Consider the following 20266-nt stretch of genomic DNA (forward strand, 5'->3'; position numbering starts at 1 on the left):
TGCATCTTAATTTATCTTAGGTCGCACATCAGTCTTAAAGCTACTACTGAAGTTAATCAAATGCTGCAACTGAGTTTAAGCTACTGTAATTATTTTTCAAATATATTTTGAAGCCTTCCCATTTAGATACAAATACCTGTTTTGGTTTGTTCTTTATTTTTTCAGACAAACTGTCTAGTTCCGCATATTCAATCAATCTTTGAATCCATTTCAAAGTACTACCAGGTGATTGTTGGGGCTTCCAAATGCCAAAAATTGCAAGGGTCATAAATACCAATACCATTGTGATGTCCGATGACTGAGAGGTGATTGGCCATGCCCATCTGTCAGACTTGGCCATGCAGAGTAGGGGAGATAAAGTTCTGCCTCGCTGGTCACATCCATTTCCCCACCCTTGGCCTAATGAGTGACAGAAGGGATGAGGATTCCCCTCAATTAGACCTTTCATCATATCTGAGATAGTGGGTTCCTTACAACTCACAGTAGGCCTGGCCTTAGGGAAGCAGGAAGACAACAGCTGTGGTAATTGTTTATGATACTACTGATGTGGCATCCCAAATGTACAAACAGTAACTTCACAGGCAATTCTATATATGCCCACTCAAAACTATGCCTCATTAAGTGCAATTGGACTTATACCTAGGTGAGTATAGGTTTGTCATCTTAGGCTCTTAAAATATTGAATACTTTTAGATCAAGTACTCCATAGTGCCATTCCTTGCATTTTTAGTATCAATTACCAGTAGCTTCACAACAATTTGCATAGATTCAATGACCTGACAGTACTTCCTCTTTTATTGTTTAGCAAATATTCAACAGAAGTAACTGAAAATTTACTATTCTTAAAATAACATTTGATGCAAATGGAGAGGTTAAGATATCATGTTGAGTGACTGAATGCTTCTGGTTTCTGTTTGGTTTTTGGAAACCAGTGTTCATATGTCTTCTTGTAAATTTAAATCTGGCATTTCAAAAGTAGAGTAGAAAGTGAGTGTAGCAGCTAAGCTAACATTTATATATCTATGTAAAAACCAAATGAATGTTCAAATGCATTAGCTAGCTGTTTCCTCTGGTGCCTTTAAATGACCTGACAGTTTCATTATGCTACTTCAGCTTAGACAAAACAGCTAACATGTTTTACAAATTTCCACTTTAATTTGAAGGATTCCAGCATGCTATGCATGCTCTCAGTGCCTAAAACAAAGATATCTATATACCCAAAAATAAGGTAAAAAAACAACTACAATCTTGCAACTGCAATCTTCCAACTACAATAGGAACATTTCTTTTTTAATTCCATGCTTTGTGTATTTGACTCTTCAACTCCTTATTGTAGTTTTTTTAGACTTTTTTATATATAGCAAATGGTCCCTAAGTTAACTAAATAAATAATAAGTACAGGAAGACTACTTGGAAGTAGCTTTACAACTACTGTAGACGCGCTAGTGATTAGCTAGCAAAAAATACATGTGAGATGCAGACAGGAATTTCCAGTGCTAAGGAGAGAAGCATATATTGAATTTCACCCAAAGAGAAAAGCATATATGAATTTCATCTCTGTTACTCTGCACACCTCTCCTCCAACAGCCTTTCAGTCATGAATTATCACTCTCCTGGGCATTATGATGCCATAGCTAATTGTTACTATTGTCTGGAACACACCAAAACTAGTGTCCATATAGCTGGTTGTATCACTTGCAACACAGCAAAGCTGAAAACCACAGGCTTTTTCTAATATGAACTGATAGGAAGGAAAGTTTGGATATTGTGAATCATGTCATTTCATTGGACCAAATACTACTGATGTCATTATCCTCCTAACGTACAATTTTAAGCCTTTACAAATGGCAAAATGGCAACACCATTGCTAAGCTAGTGTGTGATCCAGCTGCACCTACTGACAAGTGGCTCTTAATTGGGCACAGTGACATTTACATAACAAGCAGCTGTACTCAACACACATTACCCTTTTTAAAGAAAGATATGTAAATGTTTTTATTGTAATGTGGTGCTCTGCCTCTTTTTAGAACTGAACTGTCAGATAAGCAGCTTTCGTCTAACCCCTGTCTAGGTCCACTGAGGGGTGCCCCCTTTTCCTATTGGCTGTTTTAGCTTTTTAAAGAAAACTGGAGACTTAGGGGAGTTAAAGAAGAAAAAAAGATTTCACAGTATTTTACAACAAAATTGGTAAAACAGAAAATGTGTCAGGAGACAGTTACTGTTTCTTGAAAGAATTCTATCATCTGTCTGTCTGTCTGTCTATAAACTTTGGTGGATGTTACAGGCTTCTCAGCAAGATGGTAAATGCACAGCATATATTCAGTTCCTTAAGCTAAGCTAACCTCAGAGATGTTACAGTTTATGCTCCCGATTGAAGTGCAGAATGTTTGAGGACCGAACATTCACAGGGAAACCAAAATGCTTGTTTACAAAGCTATTGTACTACTAACTTTACTGTATGCTTAAACACGGACCACTTATAAATCTCCAACTCCTCAAAATATTCCATCAACAGTGTCTCTGAAAAAAATTACACATCACTTGGGAAGATAGGTGAACTAATGCCAGTGTACTGGAAGAAGCAAAGATCACCAGTGTCAAAGCAATGATTCTTCAACATCAACTTCGTTGGATTGGTCATGTTGTTTGGATGCCTGATTATTATCTTCCAAAGCAACTATTCTATTCCCAGCTTAAGAATGGAAAGCAAAATACCAACAAAAGAGGTTTAAAGAGTGATCTCCAGCCCAGCACTGTGCAAGCTACACCACTCTGGTAGAATTTCACCACACGGCACCAACAGACTCTGGTCTACCTGAGCTGTCCATTACACCCACATTTTACAGACATCCTGTCAAATAAAATGGCATCTACAAGGAGAAGCACAGTTCCAAATAACACTCCACCATCAGGTGAATATCCTTGTACTTTCTGCCTTGCTCATGGGAGAGATGACACCTCTGTTTTCTTCATTTTCCATGGAGGAGAGGAGAAGTGATTTCTCTCTCTTCCCTACAGGACTTTTGCAGAAGACAGAAGCAGTTAACATATCTTCTACAAGAGCCCAACTCTAGCCCAATTGCAAACACCCCCCCTTTCCAAAGTTTTCGGCATGATTCTGGACTTGTAGAAGGGAGAAATCCATGATAACACGCCCCCCCCCCAATACGGTTATCCAGAAATTGTGGCTAACTGGGCTGGAGAGATTTTAAATGATAGAAACCTATGTAATTATTTGATATTCCCATGATTGTCTGGATACCTTCATGGCTTTCAAAATTACCAAGGCCAGTTCATATGATCACATGAGGAGGTAGTTAAATGTCTTTAATATAAGACTTGACAACCTTGCCTCTACCAACAAGGCACCATGTTCAGGAGATGAGAAAAGTATCATCAATAGCTACTCTGTAAATGCCATTTCATACAAACGATCACGTATCAATGTATACATATACTGACAATTGTGATTATCCTCTGAGCACTGAATTAAAAGGTGGAATAGCAATCCTCTAAATAAAAAATAATAATTTCCTTGGATTAAGCAAACAATGTTAATAGTTTGGTTCACCGAAACAGTCAAACATTTTCAAATTATAAGATAATTTTAAGCATTGTTTGGAATTAAAGGAAACAATGGACTGTGGAAAAACTTACCTTTTCTGCTGATATGAACTGAGGCCAATCGTTGTCTCAGTCTGAAAAGAAAAGAATAGCAAATTTCAGCAACAAAGTATGTTCCTTGAAAATTTATTGATAAGCAATCAGAATACACAGTAGCTTGCGTAAATCTCAAATCTAACTCTTTAAGATCAATCCTAACTGTGTTTCTCTTCAGAAATAAGTCCTATTGAATTCAATGGGGCTTACTTTCAAGTAACTGGAGGTAGGATTGCAGCCCAAAATATCAGCTTCCAATTATTCAAAACCTCTTAGCTCTTGTCAAGGAGTCTTATAAAGAAGCACTACTGCCCAGTTTATCATATGATAATTTACAGAACAGTTCTATGCATCTTTACGCAGATGCAGTGCTTTTTTCTGGGGGGATGCAGTGATACGCATACCCCTAAACATTTTGTGATCTTTGTACTTTTTCTGTATTTATTTTCCCCGACTTGAACTATAAAATGGTGATTTTCTTGAGGCAAAATGAGAGTACCCCTAAACATTTTTTAGAAAAAAGCACTGCTCAGATGTACTATAGAAGTAAGGAAGTTCAATAAAACTTACTCCCAAGTGCACTACCACTAATGTCAGGCCATTGGCCCATTCAAATTTTCCACTTCAAATAACAAGTTGAAAAACCTACTTGAGAATTATTTCCTAAGTAAGTATAGTAGCATAACTTTTAAGAGACAAGCTAATGTGTGTCTGATTAATTTAATCTTTTATCCCTCATTGTGTCTCAGCTGCCCTGCATAGATATGTACACACAGGTCCCACTTTCCAAACACAATGCACTTCCAGGAAATCATTTGTTAGGTGACAGACTTCCATTATTTGTATGGGAGCATTTCTAATCCGTTATTGTCTGATTTCCCTCCCTGTTTTCTGCCTGAAACTGCTGCAGCCAACTAGCAACTTGATGGTCAGGGGTGCCACAGGCAACACTAACCTCTGTCCCTCTTTCCTTCCTTCCCTTCTCTGATGCCCTCTCGCATCTCTGCCTCCCAAAAGCTTGTGTGGCTGTTTGTTGCAGCAGTCCTGGCTAAAAGCTCCCCAGGCGAATGGTACCTCTGGCGCTGGCCAGGGGGTGCTGGTTGCCAGGAGCTGAGGCGGCCTTGCAGCAGGCAAGCAGGTGGATGAGGGAGCCAAGCCAGACAGTCCACCAGCCTTTGCTGTCGGGAATGGACAGACAAAATGGGAGCCCAGGCAGGTAGGTACCATGCTGGCCTTTTTGTGCTTGCTGTGTGCAATGCCTGCCTGGGAGCTGAGTGCCCAACACCAAAGAGGAGCCTTTCCACCATGCAGGCCCAGCAGCTGCCACTGCTGCCTCCTAAGGTGAGTAAGGTGTTGGCCTCATATTCACCTTTGGCCAGTCTACTAAGGCTGGGGGCATCCTCTTCCCAGGCCCCTGCGGGGCAGCGTGAGGAGGCACTTCTCTTTGGGGCGGGGGGGGGGCAGCTCAGAAACCAGGGACAGTGGCAGTGGCTGCTCGGAGGGCTCCCAAGGTGAGGGGAGGTGAATGGGCTGAAGGAACACTCCACAAGGGAAGGTGGTTGAAAAGGGGTGATGGGTTGGCGGCTCTGCAGGCAAGGGGTAGCATAACTGAGCTTCTGATGCTTGAAGCCCATTTCCCCACAGGGGAGCCGGAGAAAGAGTGTAGCTGGTCAAGGAAGCTGTGGGCTCAAAAAGGTTGAAAACCTCTGCATTAAGTTATAGAAGGATTTAAATTTAATCGCAGAACAGGGAACCATTTCTGTGAACAGTGCGCAAACTGTAAACTGTGCTATGGGTCACACCAATGTTTTTGCTCTTCTATCATATATACAAAGCCCCTCCCAACCTCTATAAAACCACCCTGAGACCTCTGGGTATAGGATGGTATATAAGTTCAACAAATAAATAAAAAATAAGAAATATATAAACACCAGTTTATGCTGCTATCTGTAGGGCAACTCTAATGAGGTGCTAATGAGAATTTGAAGGTACTGGAATCATAAAGATGATGCTATGTGCTTTACTATTTCACCAGGATCATCCACTCAAGTTCATATAAAAGATACTGCATGTTTGTTTGTATGTATGTGTATGTATATCTATCTATCTATCTATCTATCTATCTATCCTCCACCAAACTCATAGGATTAAATGTGGAGTCTCAGCTTTCAAGTAAATAATCTTGTTTAGCAACATTACACAATTGGATTCAGCCCAAAATAATTGAACACTGGAAATTTGCAAGGGGCCACATGGAAAAGATGAGTGAGTCAAGTTAGACTTGAAGTTCCAGCCATCAATTTTATTTCTTCATTAAGAGACTTCAAGAGAACACAGCAGACTAAAGAAATTTTACTACACACAACAGCAATACAGGACAGACCCATTTATTTTAATAAAAAATATTTACCTGTAATAAGCCTCCTTCATCAAAGCGTAGAACTTCTATTATGCTATCTGACTGGATGAAAGCTGTAAAGCAAGAGAAATACAAATTAAAACTTCATTGTGATCAAGTAATGCTGTCCATCTGGAGATAGCTGTGATGTGGTCCTCCAGTTACCCACCCCCTAAACATTTAAAATAAAAACAACTTAAAGTTTGTCAATAGTATAAAGACCCTGCCAAGCCAAGGTTTCCATCTAGTCTTGTATCTTATTTCTAACAGTTGCTAGTCAGATGCTACCATAAAGCCTGCTAAGCAGGATTCTCGTTGCTGTGACTCCCTACATTTGCTATTTAGCTGGTCCCCAAAACATAGGTGCTTTATCTAGTTATCATGGCTAATATTGCTTTTCATATGCAGTTTCATGCGAGACTGCGCTAACATTTTTAAAAAGGCATCTACACAGTGACCATTCTTTGGGTTTGGTCAGTCAACCAACTACAAGTCCACCTAACAGTTATCTCATCCAGTCCACATTCTACCACCTCATCCACAATAATACCATTGGGGAATTTTGTTGAAAGTCTTACTAAAATCAAGGTACATTACAGCCACAATATTCCCCTGATCCACATCTGGCATGACTTGTTTTTGAGAAGCCCCTGCTAATCACAGTGTCCTATCCTAAGTGCTCACAGACCGACTGTTTAACTTAGCTGTTCTAGGAACTTTCCTTGGATCAACGTCAAGCTCACTTGTTGGTAGTTATCTGGGTGTTCTGCCTCCCCTGTTTTGAAGAGGGGACAACATGTGCACACCTGCAATCCGCAGGGACCTCACTTGTTGTCCAAGAATTATCAGATATTTTAGACAGAATGTGATGGCCTGGGAATCCGATTCAGAGGCTGAACCGGAGGAATCCCAGCCTGCACAGGAGTCCCTTGATTCTGCACAGGGCCTTGATTCTGAAGCGCCTGCACCTGTGCCGGATCCTCAGGAGCAGGCACCAGGTGAATCCACTCTGGCTCCGGAGGTGGTTGAGGACTCAGTGCCTACAGGTGAGTCTCCCCCTGGGTCCAGTAACCCTTCAGCCTCTCCTGAACTGCAGAGGCTCAGGGCAGAGAGGCGAAGGGAACTGGTTTCCCCCAGGAGGAGTGCTCGCCTTAAGGCCAGGAGAGGCGGGTCTCCTGGGGGCCGGGGCCGCCCCTGGCCTCAGAGAAGATAAAGGCCAGTCAGCCCAGTCCCAGGTTGCGGGAGCAACGTCGTTGATGAGCTGTTTCGGCCAGCATCCAGTCCTGTTCCCCCAGAGTTCCTGTCCTTGCCCGGCTTCTTGCTGTGGACCCTGCTTTGCCTGAGGAGGACTGTCTGGCGACCCTCAACTCAGGTCCTGGACCTCGCCCCACGGTAACCTCCCCCCTGGACCAGCACACAGAAGCTCTGAGATTACACTTGCAAGTTCCTTTAGTATGCTAGTAAACCCTTCTCTGAGTATTTCTTACAATGGAAATTCACCCAGTAGTTCCTTAAGCTTTTTGAAATCAGCCTTCTTAAAGTCTAGATTGCATGTCCAACTACACTCAGCCTCCCCTTGCTTGTGTATAATGAAACCAAAGAGGACATTATCACTTCCTACCAAGGTTTCCTGTACTTTCACTTTGTCAATCAGTTCCTCCGTGTTGGTGAGGACCAAGTTGAGATGACCCCCTTGTTGCTTCCTCGGCCTTCTGGAAATGTGGGAAAGTGAAGCAATTGAGGAATTTGTTGAACCTTACATTCTTAGCAGAGTATGAGTTCCAAAAGATATTGGGGTAGTTGAAGTATTCCATGATCACTATTATCTCTTTTTGGAATGTTTGGTGATCTGCTCTATGAAGGCATCATCCAAGTCCTCAGTCTGGCTTGGAGATCTATAGCAGACACAGTAAGACCACTGTTGTTTCCCTCTCCTACAATTTTTACCCATATACTCTGATTATAAATCCAAATCCTTTGGCTTCATTATACATCCAAACCTAACTAGGCTCACTAACTTTGGGGCCAACAAACCAGGATTTCAAAGCATGCCTGAAGTTGTTTTGTGAATCTTGGCTTGCATTAAATGTGGTTTGACATTATGTCCAAGCTCAGTATTCTACTTTAATTCTATTTCTGTATCACTCTACCTTGTCTTACTACAGTAATGAGAGGGAAGAGCAGCTAAAAAACAAAAATGCTTACATGGCCGAAGGACACTCACTGACACTTTCACAGACCTTTTCCTCCTTCCTCATTCTGTTTAGCAATAGACTTCTTTCCCCAACCACTTCCTTGCTGGTAAGCTCTCCACCCCAAAATTTAAATTTCCACAGGGATCTATTATGAGAGCTGTATGTTAGACACAACGAGAACTATATGTTAGACACAAACCTTTGCTCTCAGCACATTACATCAAAGTTCAACCAACATAAATGCTGTTTGGCCTGAAAGCCTCTCCTGACCACCATCACACATTTAATTCCTACTATACTTTTTCTGCAACAATCCATCCACCCTTTTTATATCTAAAAATCAAAGTTACTGTTAACACCATTACTTCTTCTTTCTCAGAAATAAAGATTTTGTATTAATAGAAAGAAATGATTTTTTTTGATAGGGTTACGAGTTCACAAAAAAGGCTAACAACACTTCTCATGGAATGTGCCTAGAAATGGAGGAAGAAAGGGATACTTTAGGACTGTTTTTTGCTCATATGTCTTGGGAAGAGGAGAAGAATGTTTTGAAGCCAGACAAAAGTAGAAGAATTGACATTTCAGTGGTGTCTTGCTGGTCTTTGGGCAATGAAAAAGACTTTGGTATGTATACTAGCTGGGTGTTCAGAGGCACAACAAATCAACATAAGGCAAAACAGATTACATGCTATACGAATATATGAGAGTTGAATCCTTGCTTATTAAAACAAACCACGGTTAAAAGAAGTATACAGTGCCTACTGGCCCATCCCTATATATGTATATGTGCCTTGACATTAAAAATGTCAACAAATCAGGACTTGCCTTTATAGATATCATGTTGCTTGCTTATTCTTCTATAATTTTAACTTAAATAATACCTTCTACCAATTGAGACATAAACTAGGAGGAAAGGCCTGTGATTTTTTGGCTCCCCATCCCTCATATTATTTTTATTTTATTTTAATGATGTTACATTGCCTACCTTCTAATCTTCCAAGAAAGATGACAATTTTAATGGCAGCAAACATTATTAAAGGCAGCAAATTCACATCTGAGTCAAAAATATTTAGGTAACTGACTGGTATGAGTTAATTCTAGGATGTTATACTTTCATATCTATTTAACTTGACTCTGCAGATGCATCAAAAAGTGGTTCAGAATGCAAATAATTTATGCAGCTTATCTGTGATTTCTTTATCAGTATTTCTCCCACAGCAATGTTGTCTTGCTGAGGTGTCGCCATGTAGTGCTAAACTGTGGTTAGTTCTATATGCTAATGCTGCCAGTATCTGAATATACATTTACCAGACAGTAGCTATGTTTTGACTCAATGCTGACTATGAACCACAGTTAGTCGAATTAGGTGATGCATGTAGCTCAGCACTTCCTACTTCACTCCTTCCTCTCGTGAGTAGCGAAACACACCATGGGAGTGGTTGGCCTGGCACTATATCCAAACCAGCAGTTGCAGTTTATTTAGCAACAAACTAACTATGATCCAATCACCTTATGGTTTCATTCCCCACATGTGACTAAAGGAGGGAACAAAGTGGGAGTGTTCCAGCTGTGTGAACTAGCACACAGCTCGTGTAATTTATCTAACCATAGTTTGTGGCTGCATGTGACATGCAAACAAGACCAATGCAAGGATAAGTGATCAATGACCTATTTGACATAGAAAGCAATACCAGTGCAACCAATTTTCCAAGATTTATAACAAGGGATAATTGTATCCCATGGATTGCAGGTGAGGGTAGCCAATGGTCTCAAACCCTCTGTGAGTTAGGGACTTCCTCTGCCTGTGAAGGCAGGCTCTGGTGGAAGAAGGTGGTTTCTGCATGTGCTGTAGAGGGAGGTAAGGGGCAGGTAGGGTTCATTAACTGGGGAAGGTAGCCCATGTAGAAGGAAAATGCTTATCCTAAACCTCTGTTGCCTTGCAGGATATCTCTGAGGAGAAGACAAGGCTAAGGAGTAAACCCTATACAAATCCAGAGTGGGGTCCCTAAGATGGCTGCATGGATGTCTTGTATGTCTCCTTCTGGCAACTCCTGCAGCCAAGCTGATGCCAAACGTGTTGTTCTGCTTTCCTTTGGACAGCTTCAGTGAGGCCGAGAGGGAGGTTTTGTTACTGAGGCAGCCCAGGAACTCCATGCACACTGCCTAGGATGGCACGCTCTGGGGAGGTTACCGGTGCTGCCAACACTGTGGTTTGACTTCACCCCTGGAGGCGCACTCCGTTGTCTCTTGAGACAGATGGATGCCAACAATCCACTTCTCATAGGTCAGAAGAGTTATGCTTGGGTCATGTTTTGTGACTTTTCAGGATTCTTAATCCCTCCTTGCCTTGCATTATTTAGAGGCATGTATGGAGGCTATCCCTACAAAGACGTTAAACATAAATGACTATGAATAATTACAGCAAAGCAAACTTAATTTGATAGCCAGTGTGGTGTACTGGTTGGTGCGCCAAAGGGTTTAAATTCCCACATAGCCAGGGAATTCAGTACAGTAGTTTACTTTGGGCCAGCCACTCTCTTGCAGTGCAATCTACATCACAGGTTTGTTGTGAGGACTCCACTGTCTCTCAACAACAATAGGTCTGACTCAGTATAAGGCTACTTCCTGTGTTTCCAGCTTCAGCATACAGTGTGTTACAGTAGTCTAAGCAAGATATTATCAGAGTGTGGAAGAGACACAGCTGCCACACCAGTCACAACTGGAGAAAAGTACTTGGTGCCAAAGAGGCTGCAAGAGCATAGGAGCACAGCAAGGAACAATCTCTAGGAGGGAATCTGATGCTTTAGGGCAGGGTTGGCTGATCTGTTTTCTGCCTTACTAGATAAAATGTGGCACTTCACCTAAGAACAGAATTTGGAGTCTGAAACAAGGTAGCACCATTTGCTTGGTTATTTCCGTGCTCAATACCGCAGTGATTCTAGCAATATCTGTTTTTGTTTTTATTGTCAATGGAAGAAGTAAATCCATACATACAAATGAGTACTTGCTTAACTTCCTATATTACAATAAATAAAGAAATAATTTGCAGCTATGGAATTCCCATGACTAAACTGACTTAGCTGTGATTCCTACATTGCAGGGGGTTGGACTAGATGACCCAGGAGATGTTTTCCAACCCTACAATTGTTATGAAATACTTTTCAGCTCCTGCCATCTTTCCTCCACAAATGCTATGTGCTAGTGCTTAAAATAAAAGAGAGTCAATCAAGTTCTACTAGTATCAAATTAGAACCATCTCTTCCGTACAGATGAAGTTTCTACCAAATCATGACTGAATGTATATTGTAAATCTAAACCTTTCATCCAACACCCACCTCTCATCCATGCACTGAGTCTCTACAGTTCTGCCTGGCTAGCTGGCCCTGCATATAAACAGATCACACATCTGAAAGTACTATCTTAGGAGGTCCTGAACTGCCAACATCTCACCTACTAATATAATTTTGTTTTTCCAAGACTTCATCAGCAGTTCCAGGTGGCTATATTGTTATGTGTACCATAGCCACCATTAGTCTGCTGAGGCAGCATGTGATGCCTGCAACCTTCACACTTGGTCAGCCAAGGGAACAAATGTTCAACAAGCACAGACTTATAACTGCTACTCAAATCTCATATACCAATAGGGCACACAGTGCTCAGCAGTGGACAGTTCCCACACTCGAACAGACTTCTTCTATGGGTCTAAGTTCTACCTTTGTCTCCTCAACCAACGACAAAATAGATTATTTTTCTTTCTGACCATCAGATCTGGATTCCAAGACGCCAGTTACTGACATTATCATTGTCAATAACATCAACAATGCTAATCAGAAAATGCAATACAGTACTGGTTTATTGAACACACACACACACACACACACACACACAGTCCATATTAGAGGAGGAGGATTTCCTAAAGCATGTGTCTAAGGCATGAATCCCTCTGCAGCAGCAGCCTTGTGTGGGTGTTGGCAGCATGATTCTGCCACCCGTGTGAGACCAGCAACATGAGTCATGTCCTATGGACAGGGATGATGCAAGTTGTACAACATCTGGAAGGTCACATGTTTCTCACCCCTGCTTTAGACTTATCTTCTATTAGTAGGGTAGGGAAGCTGAAAATAATGCCAATATATTTCACATCAGGAAATCAATGCACTCCTTTGGTTTCAGATAGTAAATGAGTAGGTGAGTCTAAAAATCCCAGGACATGAAATTTCATGGCTAGTGTTCAAAATTAGCCAGGTACCAGGCACATTTTGGACCTGGTGCGGGTCCAATTGTGACCATGTGGAGATATCTTGATTACCTTTTGAGGAAAGCAAAAGGTGACTTAGAGAAGGATATGAAATATTTTCCTTGAAACTTGAATTAGTTTCATTCTGGATTGTTTTAGTTGATGTTTTAATGTGTTGTAAAATGCTTCTAGATTTGTTCTTTGAAATATAAAGCGGTATAGAAATAGAATGAAAAATAAAAGTCCCATGGAGGGGATGGAACAGTGCCTAGACATTCCTTTGTGGCAGCTGCAGCCTAGGTTTAAGGTGCCATTTGAAGATTGCATTATATATCTGAGTTTCTATCACTGATCATGGCCCTCTAGAGGCTATGGTGGCTCATTTACCAGAAGTAATGTATTTAGCATTAACTCTGCAAGTATATACTAGATTCTGGCCAAACGAAGCCGCCTAGAGCAAAATATAAATCAGGAAGCTTAGTTTGGTCAGAATTGATTATACACTTCCAGAGTTAATGCTAAATACATTACTTATGGTAAATGAGCCATCATAGCTGCTAGAGGGCCATGAAAATTTGTTTCCGAGCCTTTTTAGACTCCTCTACCCATGTACTATCTGAAACCAAAGGAGCACATTGGTGGCCAGATATGAAATTGTTACTAGATCTCCTACCCCACGATATTCTTATTTACATACTGGAACATATTTGAGTCTTCTAGGTCCCATAAGAAAGATGATATCAGAAGCTCCCAGAGCATTTTTCTGTTTGGTTTTTCTTTTGGAGGCGGTGCCGGGGGGGGGGGGGGAGAGAACTAGCTCTCCTAGCTCTCATTATAACAGCCTTACCATGCCCGTACCAAAATAGCGCTACTCCTGCCCAGTCCGCCAAATTGTGTTACCTTGGTAACACTTGAATTACGGTGTAACGATTGCAGGACTTCCTTTACAGTGCAGTAAAAGATAGATTCTTTGTGGTCTGTTCATAAAGATAGGATTCATGGTGGCATCTGATTTTCTTGGCCTCTGGAAAGAAGTATATCTAACAATAGGCAGAGCAGTGCCCTCATAGCATTGTAGTTTCAAGTACTTCTTAAACACGTGGTTGTCTCAAGTTGTTCTCTTGATAAAAAAAAAAAACCCATGTTATTCACTGAGCCAACCATCAGATTCAATTAATTCCCCTGTGATCTTCACTTTCTTACACTTTTGAACCCTAAAAAAGATATCAAAAAATCACGTAAATTCATCTACCCAGATTCTGTACTTCACACTTCATTGTTTTCTCTAAGAAAGAGGTTGGTTCTGTGGCCTTTTGATGCTTGTCCCAGCTCTATGTAATTTAATTTAAGAGTTTCATTACAAGGAAATTGCTATGAATTTCACTTCAATTAAAAGGGAAAGAGGAAAAATGAAATACTGCACGTATGTTACGCTATAGGTCAAGTGGCCCAACGTATTTTCAAAGTAATATAAAACAACAGCTATTTTATTGATACAGAAAGCTGAATTGCAGGTGTATACAAAGATAGCACTGAAATTCAGAAGCTGCCCGAATTTCAAACTATCTAAACTGACTGGCAGTGGTTTGCTGGGGCTTCAAACAAGACCCTTTCCCACACGAACCTGGAAATCAAACCTTGGATCCTCAACATGCAAAGCATGTGTTCTATTCACTGAGCTACCCCCACCCCCCAAATAAAATGATGTAAAAATAAACAGACACAAATAAATAACTGGGAAAGGGCTCCTTAGTAGAACATGATTTGCATACAAACAGTCGCAAGTTCAATTTCTGGTGCCTCTAGGTAGAGCTGGTTCTATGCTATTGTTTTTTTTATAATAGTTTGCTGTTTTGTGGCCCCATTTTGGGTTGAAGTTTAGGAAAGAAATATTTCCCCCAAAAAAGCATTAGGAATCACTGTAGGCTCCAAATTCCATCTTCATGTAGCTGTAAGCCTATGCTACAAACAGTCCTTAATAAAGAACATCTTAAAAAAACCAATTCTCACCCGTTTTTAAAGATATGACTTAATTTAAGATTTAAGCCCAATTGCATATATTTAATATGCTCTTAGAAGTGCAGAACAATTAGATGAAAATCAGTCTTTTGGAGAGAAAAAAATAGGACAGCACACTGCACAGGATTTTCACCCACAAGTTTCTGTAGATCATGTACAGTGGTACCTCTGGTTGCGAACGGGATCCATTCCGGAGGCCCGTTCACAACATGAAAAGAACACAACCCACAGTGGCGCGTCTGCGCATACGCGGGTTGCAATTTGCCGCTTCTGTGAATGCCCGTGACATCATTTTGCACGTCTGTGCATGCGGCGAAACCTGGAAGTGACCCTTTCCGGTACTTCCGGGTCGCCACGGAACGTAGCCTGAAAGAACATAATATGAAGCGGACGTAACATGAGGTATGTCTATATCTGCATTCACAGGAAAGTTCAGCATGTGTGAGCTTGTGCAGCACATTTAACAGAGAAACACTACAAGGCACACATACCAATGGGTGGGATTTCACCCTTCAGGGAGTGCTTGTATGTGTGAGAACTGCACATTTCTTAGCTGAGTCATGACAACTTCCTGCCAGAATTCCTTGAGGGTCACATATGACTAATTGAAGTATAACTTTCAAAAATAATTTAATCCCAACATATAAGACTGCATAGATGGAAGATCCCATCTACAGTAGGAGCGCCTATTCCCTGTCCCAGATCACATGATAATTATTTGGATTAAGCTTCTCAGTTTGTTCCCCTGCCCCACCCCCTGAATCCAATCCATCGCATATTGACTGAATAAGCACACTAAGACTTCACGGCCAAGGTCTGGTGGGTAAATGCAGGTGTCTCCAAACGCCAAATGATCCCACAGAAGGGCCACATCTGACAGTGCAGGGGAAAGACATCTAACAGTGTAGGCTGCCCAAGAAGTATATATTAGTGGTTATAATTTTAACTTACAGTACTAGAAAGAGCAGAATTTCTCAGCACTAAATCTAGAAGATCCCATAACTTATAGTTTCATAGAATACAGTGGTACCTTGAATTACAAATGCCTCAGGTTACAATAGCTTCAGGTTACAAACTCTGCTAACCTGGAAGAGTTACCTTGAGTTGAGAACTTGAGATGAGAATGGAAATTGTGTGCTGGCGGCGCAGCAGCAAGAAGAGGCCGCATTAGCGAAAGCACGCCTCTAGTTAAGAACAGTTTCAGGTTAAGAATGGACCTCTGGAACGAATTAAGTCCATAACTAGAGGTACTACTGTAATAGAGTTGGAAGGGACCCTGAGGATCATCTAGCCCAACCTGAATATGCAGCTGTCCCATATGGGGATCGAACCTGTAACCGTAGCATTATTAGCACCACGCTCTAATCAACTGAGCTATCCAAGTGTGTCACTGCAATCTCACGATCAGCTAACCAAAATGTAGATACAATGTAAAGGAGTTAGTCGCATACAACTACCCCTCTTCAGAGGTACCCCTGGCAAGAAGCTGTATTGGCGCCCCCCCCCCAATGTTTATGTGTCCCAAGTACACAAGCTTCCAGAATGGAGTGAGGGAGAGGCAAGGCGAGGAGTTGCACTCCAAAACATCTGGAAGGCACCAGGTTGGCAAAGGCTGGCTTAAGGCGTGTGTGCAGGAGGCATGGACACAGAAAAGCACAGGAGCTTTTCAATCCAATCTAATTTTCAAAGAACATCAGGTGTTTAGGATGGTGGTTTTAGGAAAGATCAGCTGTCCTTGAGGCTTGCAAAACAGAGTTATGTAGCCATCTGTTTCTGCCTTATTTCTTCCATCATTGATATAAAGCCCTCATCATTTTGAGAATGTCTGCAAAAAAGGTTGGACACCAGTGCTCTCCAGACTATTTCAACTTTAGAGTAAACTAGCATAGATTGTTAAAATTACTATAATGTTCAATGACCATGAGCTGTATGTAAATCACTGATTGATTGGGAGTGGTGGAGTCCTGTGTTATATACAGAGATAGACAGTGAAATCCTATGTCAGTCTCGTCAGAAGTTTCTTTATGTCCAGGGAGTCTTACTCACTTGTAAGTCTGTCTAGGTTTGCACTGTTAGGTTGAAATCCTATACACACTTTCCTGGAAGTAAGCCCAATGAACTCAAAAGCATTTATTTATGTGCAGATGTGCAAATGATGGGGTTGTACTTAGTCTTTTGTAGTCTTACAAAACCAGGGAGTGGGTGGCGCTGTAGTCTAAACCACTGAGCCTCTTGGGCTTGCTGATCAGAAGGTTGGTGGTTCAAATCCATGTGATGGTGGGAGTTCTTTTTGTTCTGTCCCAGTTCCTGCCAACCTAGCAGTTCGAAAGCATACCAGTGCAAGTAAATAAATAGGTGCTGCTGCGGTGTGAAGGTAAATAGGATTTCTGTGCGCTCTGGCACTCATCATAATGTCCCATTGAAATGGTTTAGTCATGCTGGCCACATGACCCAGAAAGATGTCTGTGGACAAACGCTGGCTCCCTCAGCCTGAAGCGAGAAAAGCACCGCACCCCATAGTCCCCCTGGAATGGACTTAACCATCATGGGGTCGTTTAGCTTTACCTTAGTCTTACAAAAACACAGAAGTCAGTGTTGGACTAGAACCTGGTAGACCAGAGTAGTAATCCCCACTTGGCCATGAAGCTCACTGGGAAACCTTGGGACAGTCACAGTCTCTCAGCCTAGTCTTCCTCACATGGTTTCTCTGAGCATAAAATGGGGTGGGGAGAGAACCATGTACACCTTCTTGGAGGAAAGGAGATGATATCAATTTAATATATATGCTAATTAAACATGCATATTAGGTATACTCCAATTAGCAGATGTGTGGATATAAGAACGCAAGGCCATGAAAAATTACCTTGAAAATGGGAGCGAGAACTACAACATGGGATCAAAGTGACTTATAAAAGGGGTGTAAGTAAAAAGGGCAGATGAAAACTTAAATGAGTTTTTAATGTATTACGAAAAGAAGACAAGACATGGGTGTCTTAATGCATTCAATGAAAACCTCAACGTGTCCTGGATTATAACACGATATGTAGATTTGTAAGAAGCTTGTAGAAACTCTTAACAGCACACAAAAATAAACTAGGAGTAGAAATATATTTAATACTTTATTGGACTCTAAAAATGAAGTAAAGGAGGCTCACAGAAGGAAAAATTCTCATTCCCTTCCTCCTGCTGCAGCTGCCTGAGAGGTCTGAGGACCCTCCTGACCAATACAGAAAAACAAAATCTTTCCTTCCATGAATTTCCTTATCTTAGAAAGTTGGATTTTAGATTACTCCCTTCCAGCAGCCCCCAATGGTTCATCCCCCATTCTTTTTGTCCGGAGGGGGGTGTCCCTGACCCTCTAGAGAGGTTTTTTCCCCCAAAGGCACAAGTGACCACAGTAGGGAGGAAGGCATGGGGATCTTTCCTTCCATAAACTGCCTTAAGTTAACTTGTCACAGAATTCAAGTCTAAGATTTCATTCTTGTGAAATGGTTCAGTATATTTCAGAACACACTCTGTTGTGAGGTTTCTATTGAAAACAATGTGTTAAAAATTATGAGTTCCTGCTATCAAAACTAAAATGATCAAGACTAACCCAAAGATGTTGTTGCATCTGTATGTTAAGGTTGACTAGGTCCATGTTGTTTCAACACATTCCAGAGATGTCTTATACTGTATAATGAGTTGTAAACTAGCACCCACTTTCTAAACATATAATACATTAACATATGAAGGGTCAAACAAGGCTTAAGTATCCACTCTTTTCATAACTGTGACTTGGCATGTTCATTACATTCTCCTGTCACCAGACAGTGGAGTGATCTTTTGGTAAACACTACATCTTCTCTCAGTAAACACTTCATCATCAATGTGAACCAAAGGAAAATTGGATTCATAGAACTGTAGAGTTGGAAGGGACTATTTAGTAGTACAACCCCCTGCAATGAAGGAATATGCAGCTGTTTCATTTGTGGATCAAACCTGCAACCTTGGCATTATCAGCACCACACTCAGTCTAAACAACTGAGCTATCCAGGATACCCGCTACCCCCCATTTCAGTCAGTTGCCTGACTCCTTTCTTCTCTAATATTGCACATGCAGAAATGCAAGTTACTGTGCTATACATCCCTGGCCTTTCCAGTTTAACCTTTACTAGAAGTGCTACTTGTTCTTCCTCTCCCAGCTGCTAAACGCATCAGATTATGTTCTCACTCACACATTCTAGAAAAAGAGAAGAGAAAGTGGAGCCAGAGTACTCTGTCGCAATTCTCCAGCGTGGAAGGGGGAAACCAAGCAATGCTACAAGAGCTACAAAGAGTGCCATGAGTAAATAGGCAGCAGAAAGAGGGTTAAACGGGCTTCTGTCCTTGCCACTTGCCTGGTTGCCTGAGGACAAATGCTATTCTATGCAGACAACCAGTCAAGTGGCAAGCTACCTGTCTGGAACAGGAATAGGTATTTGCCTGCACACCCAACAAAAATGGTTAGTTGACAAGACACCACAGCCAGAATAGTGAGAACCTGCCTGTCAAAACCACAGCTACTGCTTTCATACAGTCTGCAAAAGTGAAAACTGATTTGTTTTTAAAAAAGGACAATTAAGAAAATGATGTGATTTAAAGTAATGCATGTTTTAACTGTTTCAAAATATCCAGCATTTGAAAAAGACATAGTTTTTTGGGCCCATGACCACAATTTAATACATGAAAGATACTGGCATAGCAGTAAATTTTTGTAGCTTTTCACAGTTGTTAAAGATATAAGGCAAGAAGGAAAAGTTCAAGTAAAAGCAGTGAGTAGAATATTTAAAATATTCAAACATTTAAAAACCTAAGTCCTATTGTAGGTAGCTCCTAAGTAGTCACCAACAACAGCAGTCTGGAAGGGATAAATCACTCAGCTATACGAATAGAGGTATTGTGAGCAAAACAGGCTACTAGTAAGAAGTTAAGATAGCAAAACACGGACATCGGTTAAGGAAGTTAATTGACACTATACAGTCAGCAAACTCCCCCTGTGTTCAAATGAACACAATGGGAAAAACTAGTATAGCACACAGGTACAAGCTAGAAAACTCAACATCCCTGAAGCTCTGTGGCACAATGGGTCAGAACTAGAGGTGATACAAAGTAATTGTATGTACACGGGCAGAAATTGCAAGATTCTTGTCAGTTTGCCTAAGTGAAATAGTCCCTGGGGAGGCAGCACACAGATACTCAAATGTAGATAGAAATATTCGCTCTCATTGTCAGTCATGATAAACTGACAATACTATTCAGAACTGTTTCCCTTCTTTGAATATAGCAAAGTACCAAACAACCAAGCAGCAAGCCTGAGAATGACCACAGAATCAGAGCGATCTTCATGAATCATTAAAAAAGAAAGTCTATGAATGACATTGCAAGACTAACTGCTGACACTGTAAGTCCTAGCTACAAATGAAGGCACATTTTTAAATAGAGTGAAGCAGCAAAATCTCAACACACACTGTACAACTCAACACACATACACAAACCACTGAAAAGATAAGGGACATTTTCTTTGGGCTCCATATGATAAACAACCATATAAAAAGTTATGTACATTATGACATTTTAATGTTTAAGGTCACTGGTTAATATAATTTCAACTCAGCTTCATAAAGTTTGCATCAAACCAAAGTTAAGGATATGGATTTTCATAAAATCCACTTGGTTTCCAGTTTAAAGGTTCTAGTAACTTCACAAAGTTACTAAGCATTGCTATAAGCGAGATAC

At 41.0% G+C, this 20266-nt stretch overlaps 1 protein-coding gene across 1 annotated transcript in view; it reads right to left on the minus strand.

Annotated features, from left to right (window-relative positions):
* Positions 1-20266, minus strand: part of TMEM131 (transmembrane protein 131) — a 152981-nt gene that overhangs the window by 46758 nt on the left and 85957 nt on the right. The window contains exons 3-4 of the mRNA XM_083501627.1: positions 6071-6132; positions 3658-3698 (exon numbers count right to left, since the gene is read on the minus strand). Coding sequence (XP_083357753.1) covers positions 3658-3698; positions 6071-6132 — 103 coding nt within the window. The remainder of the gene's footprint in view (positions 1-3657; positions 3699-6070; positions 6133-20266) is intronic.

This window comes from Podarcis liolepis (assembly GCF_965112155.1).
Source record: "Podarcis liolepis genome assembly, chromosome: 4".
NCBI lineage: Eukaryota > Metazoa > Chordata > Lepidosauria > Squamata > Lacertidae > Podarcis > Podarcis liolepis.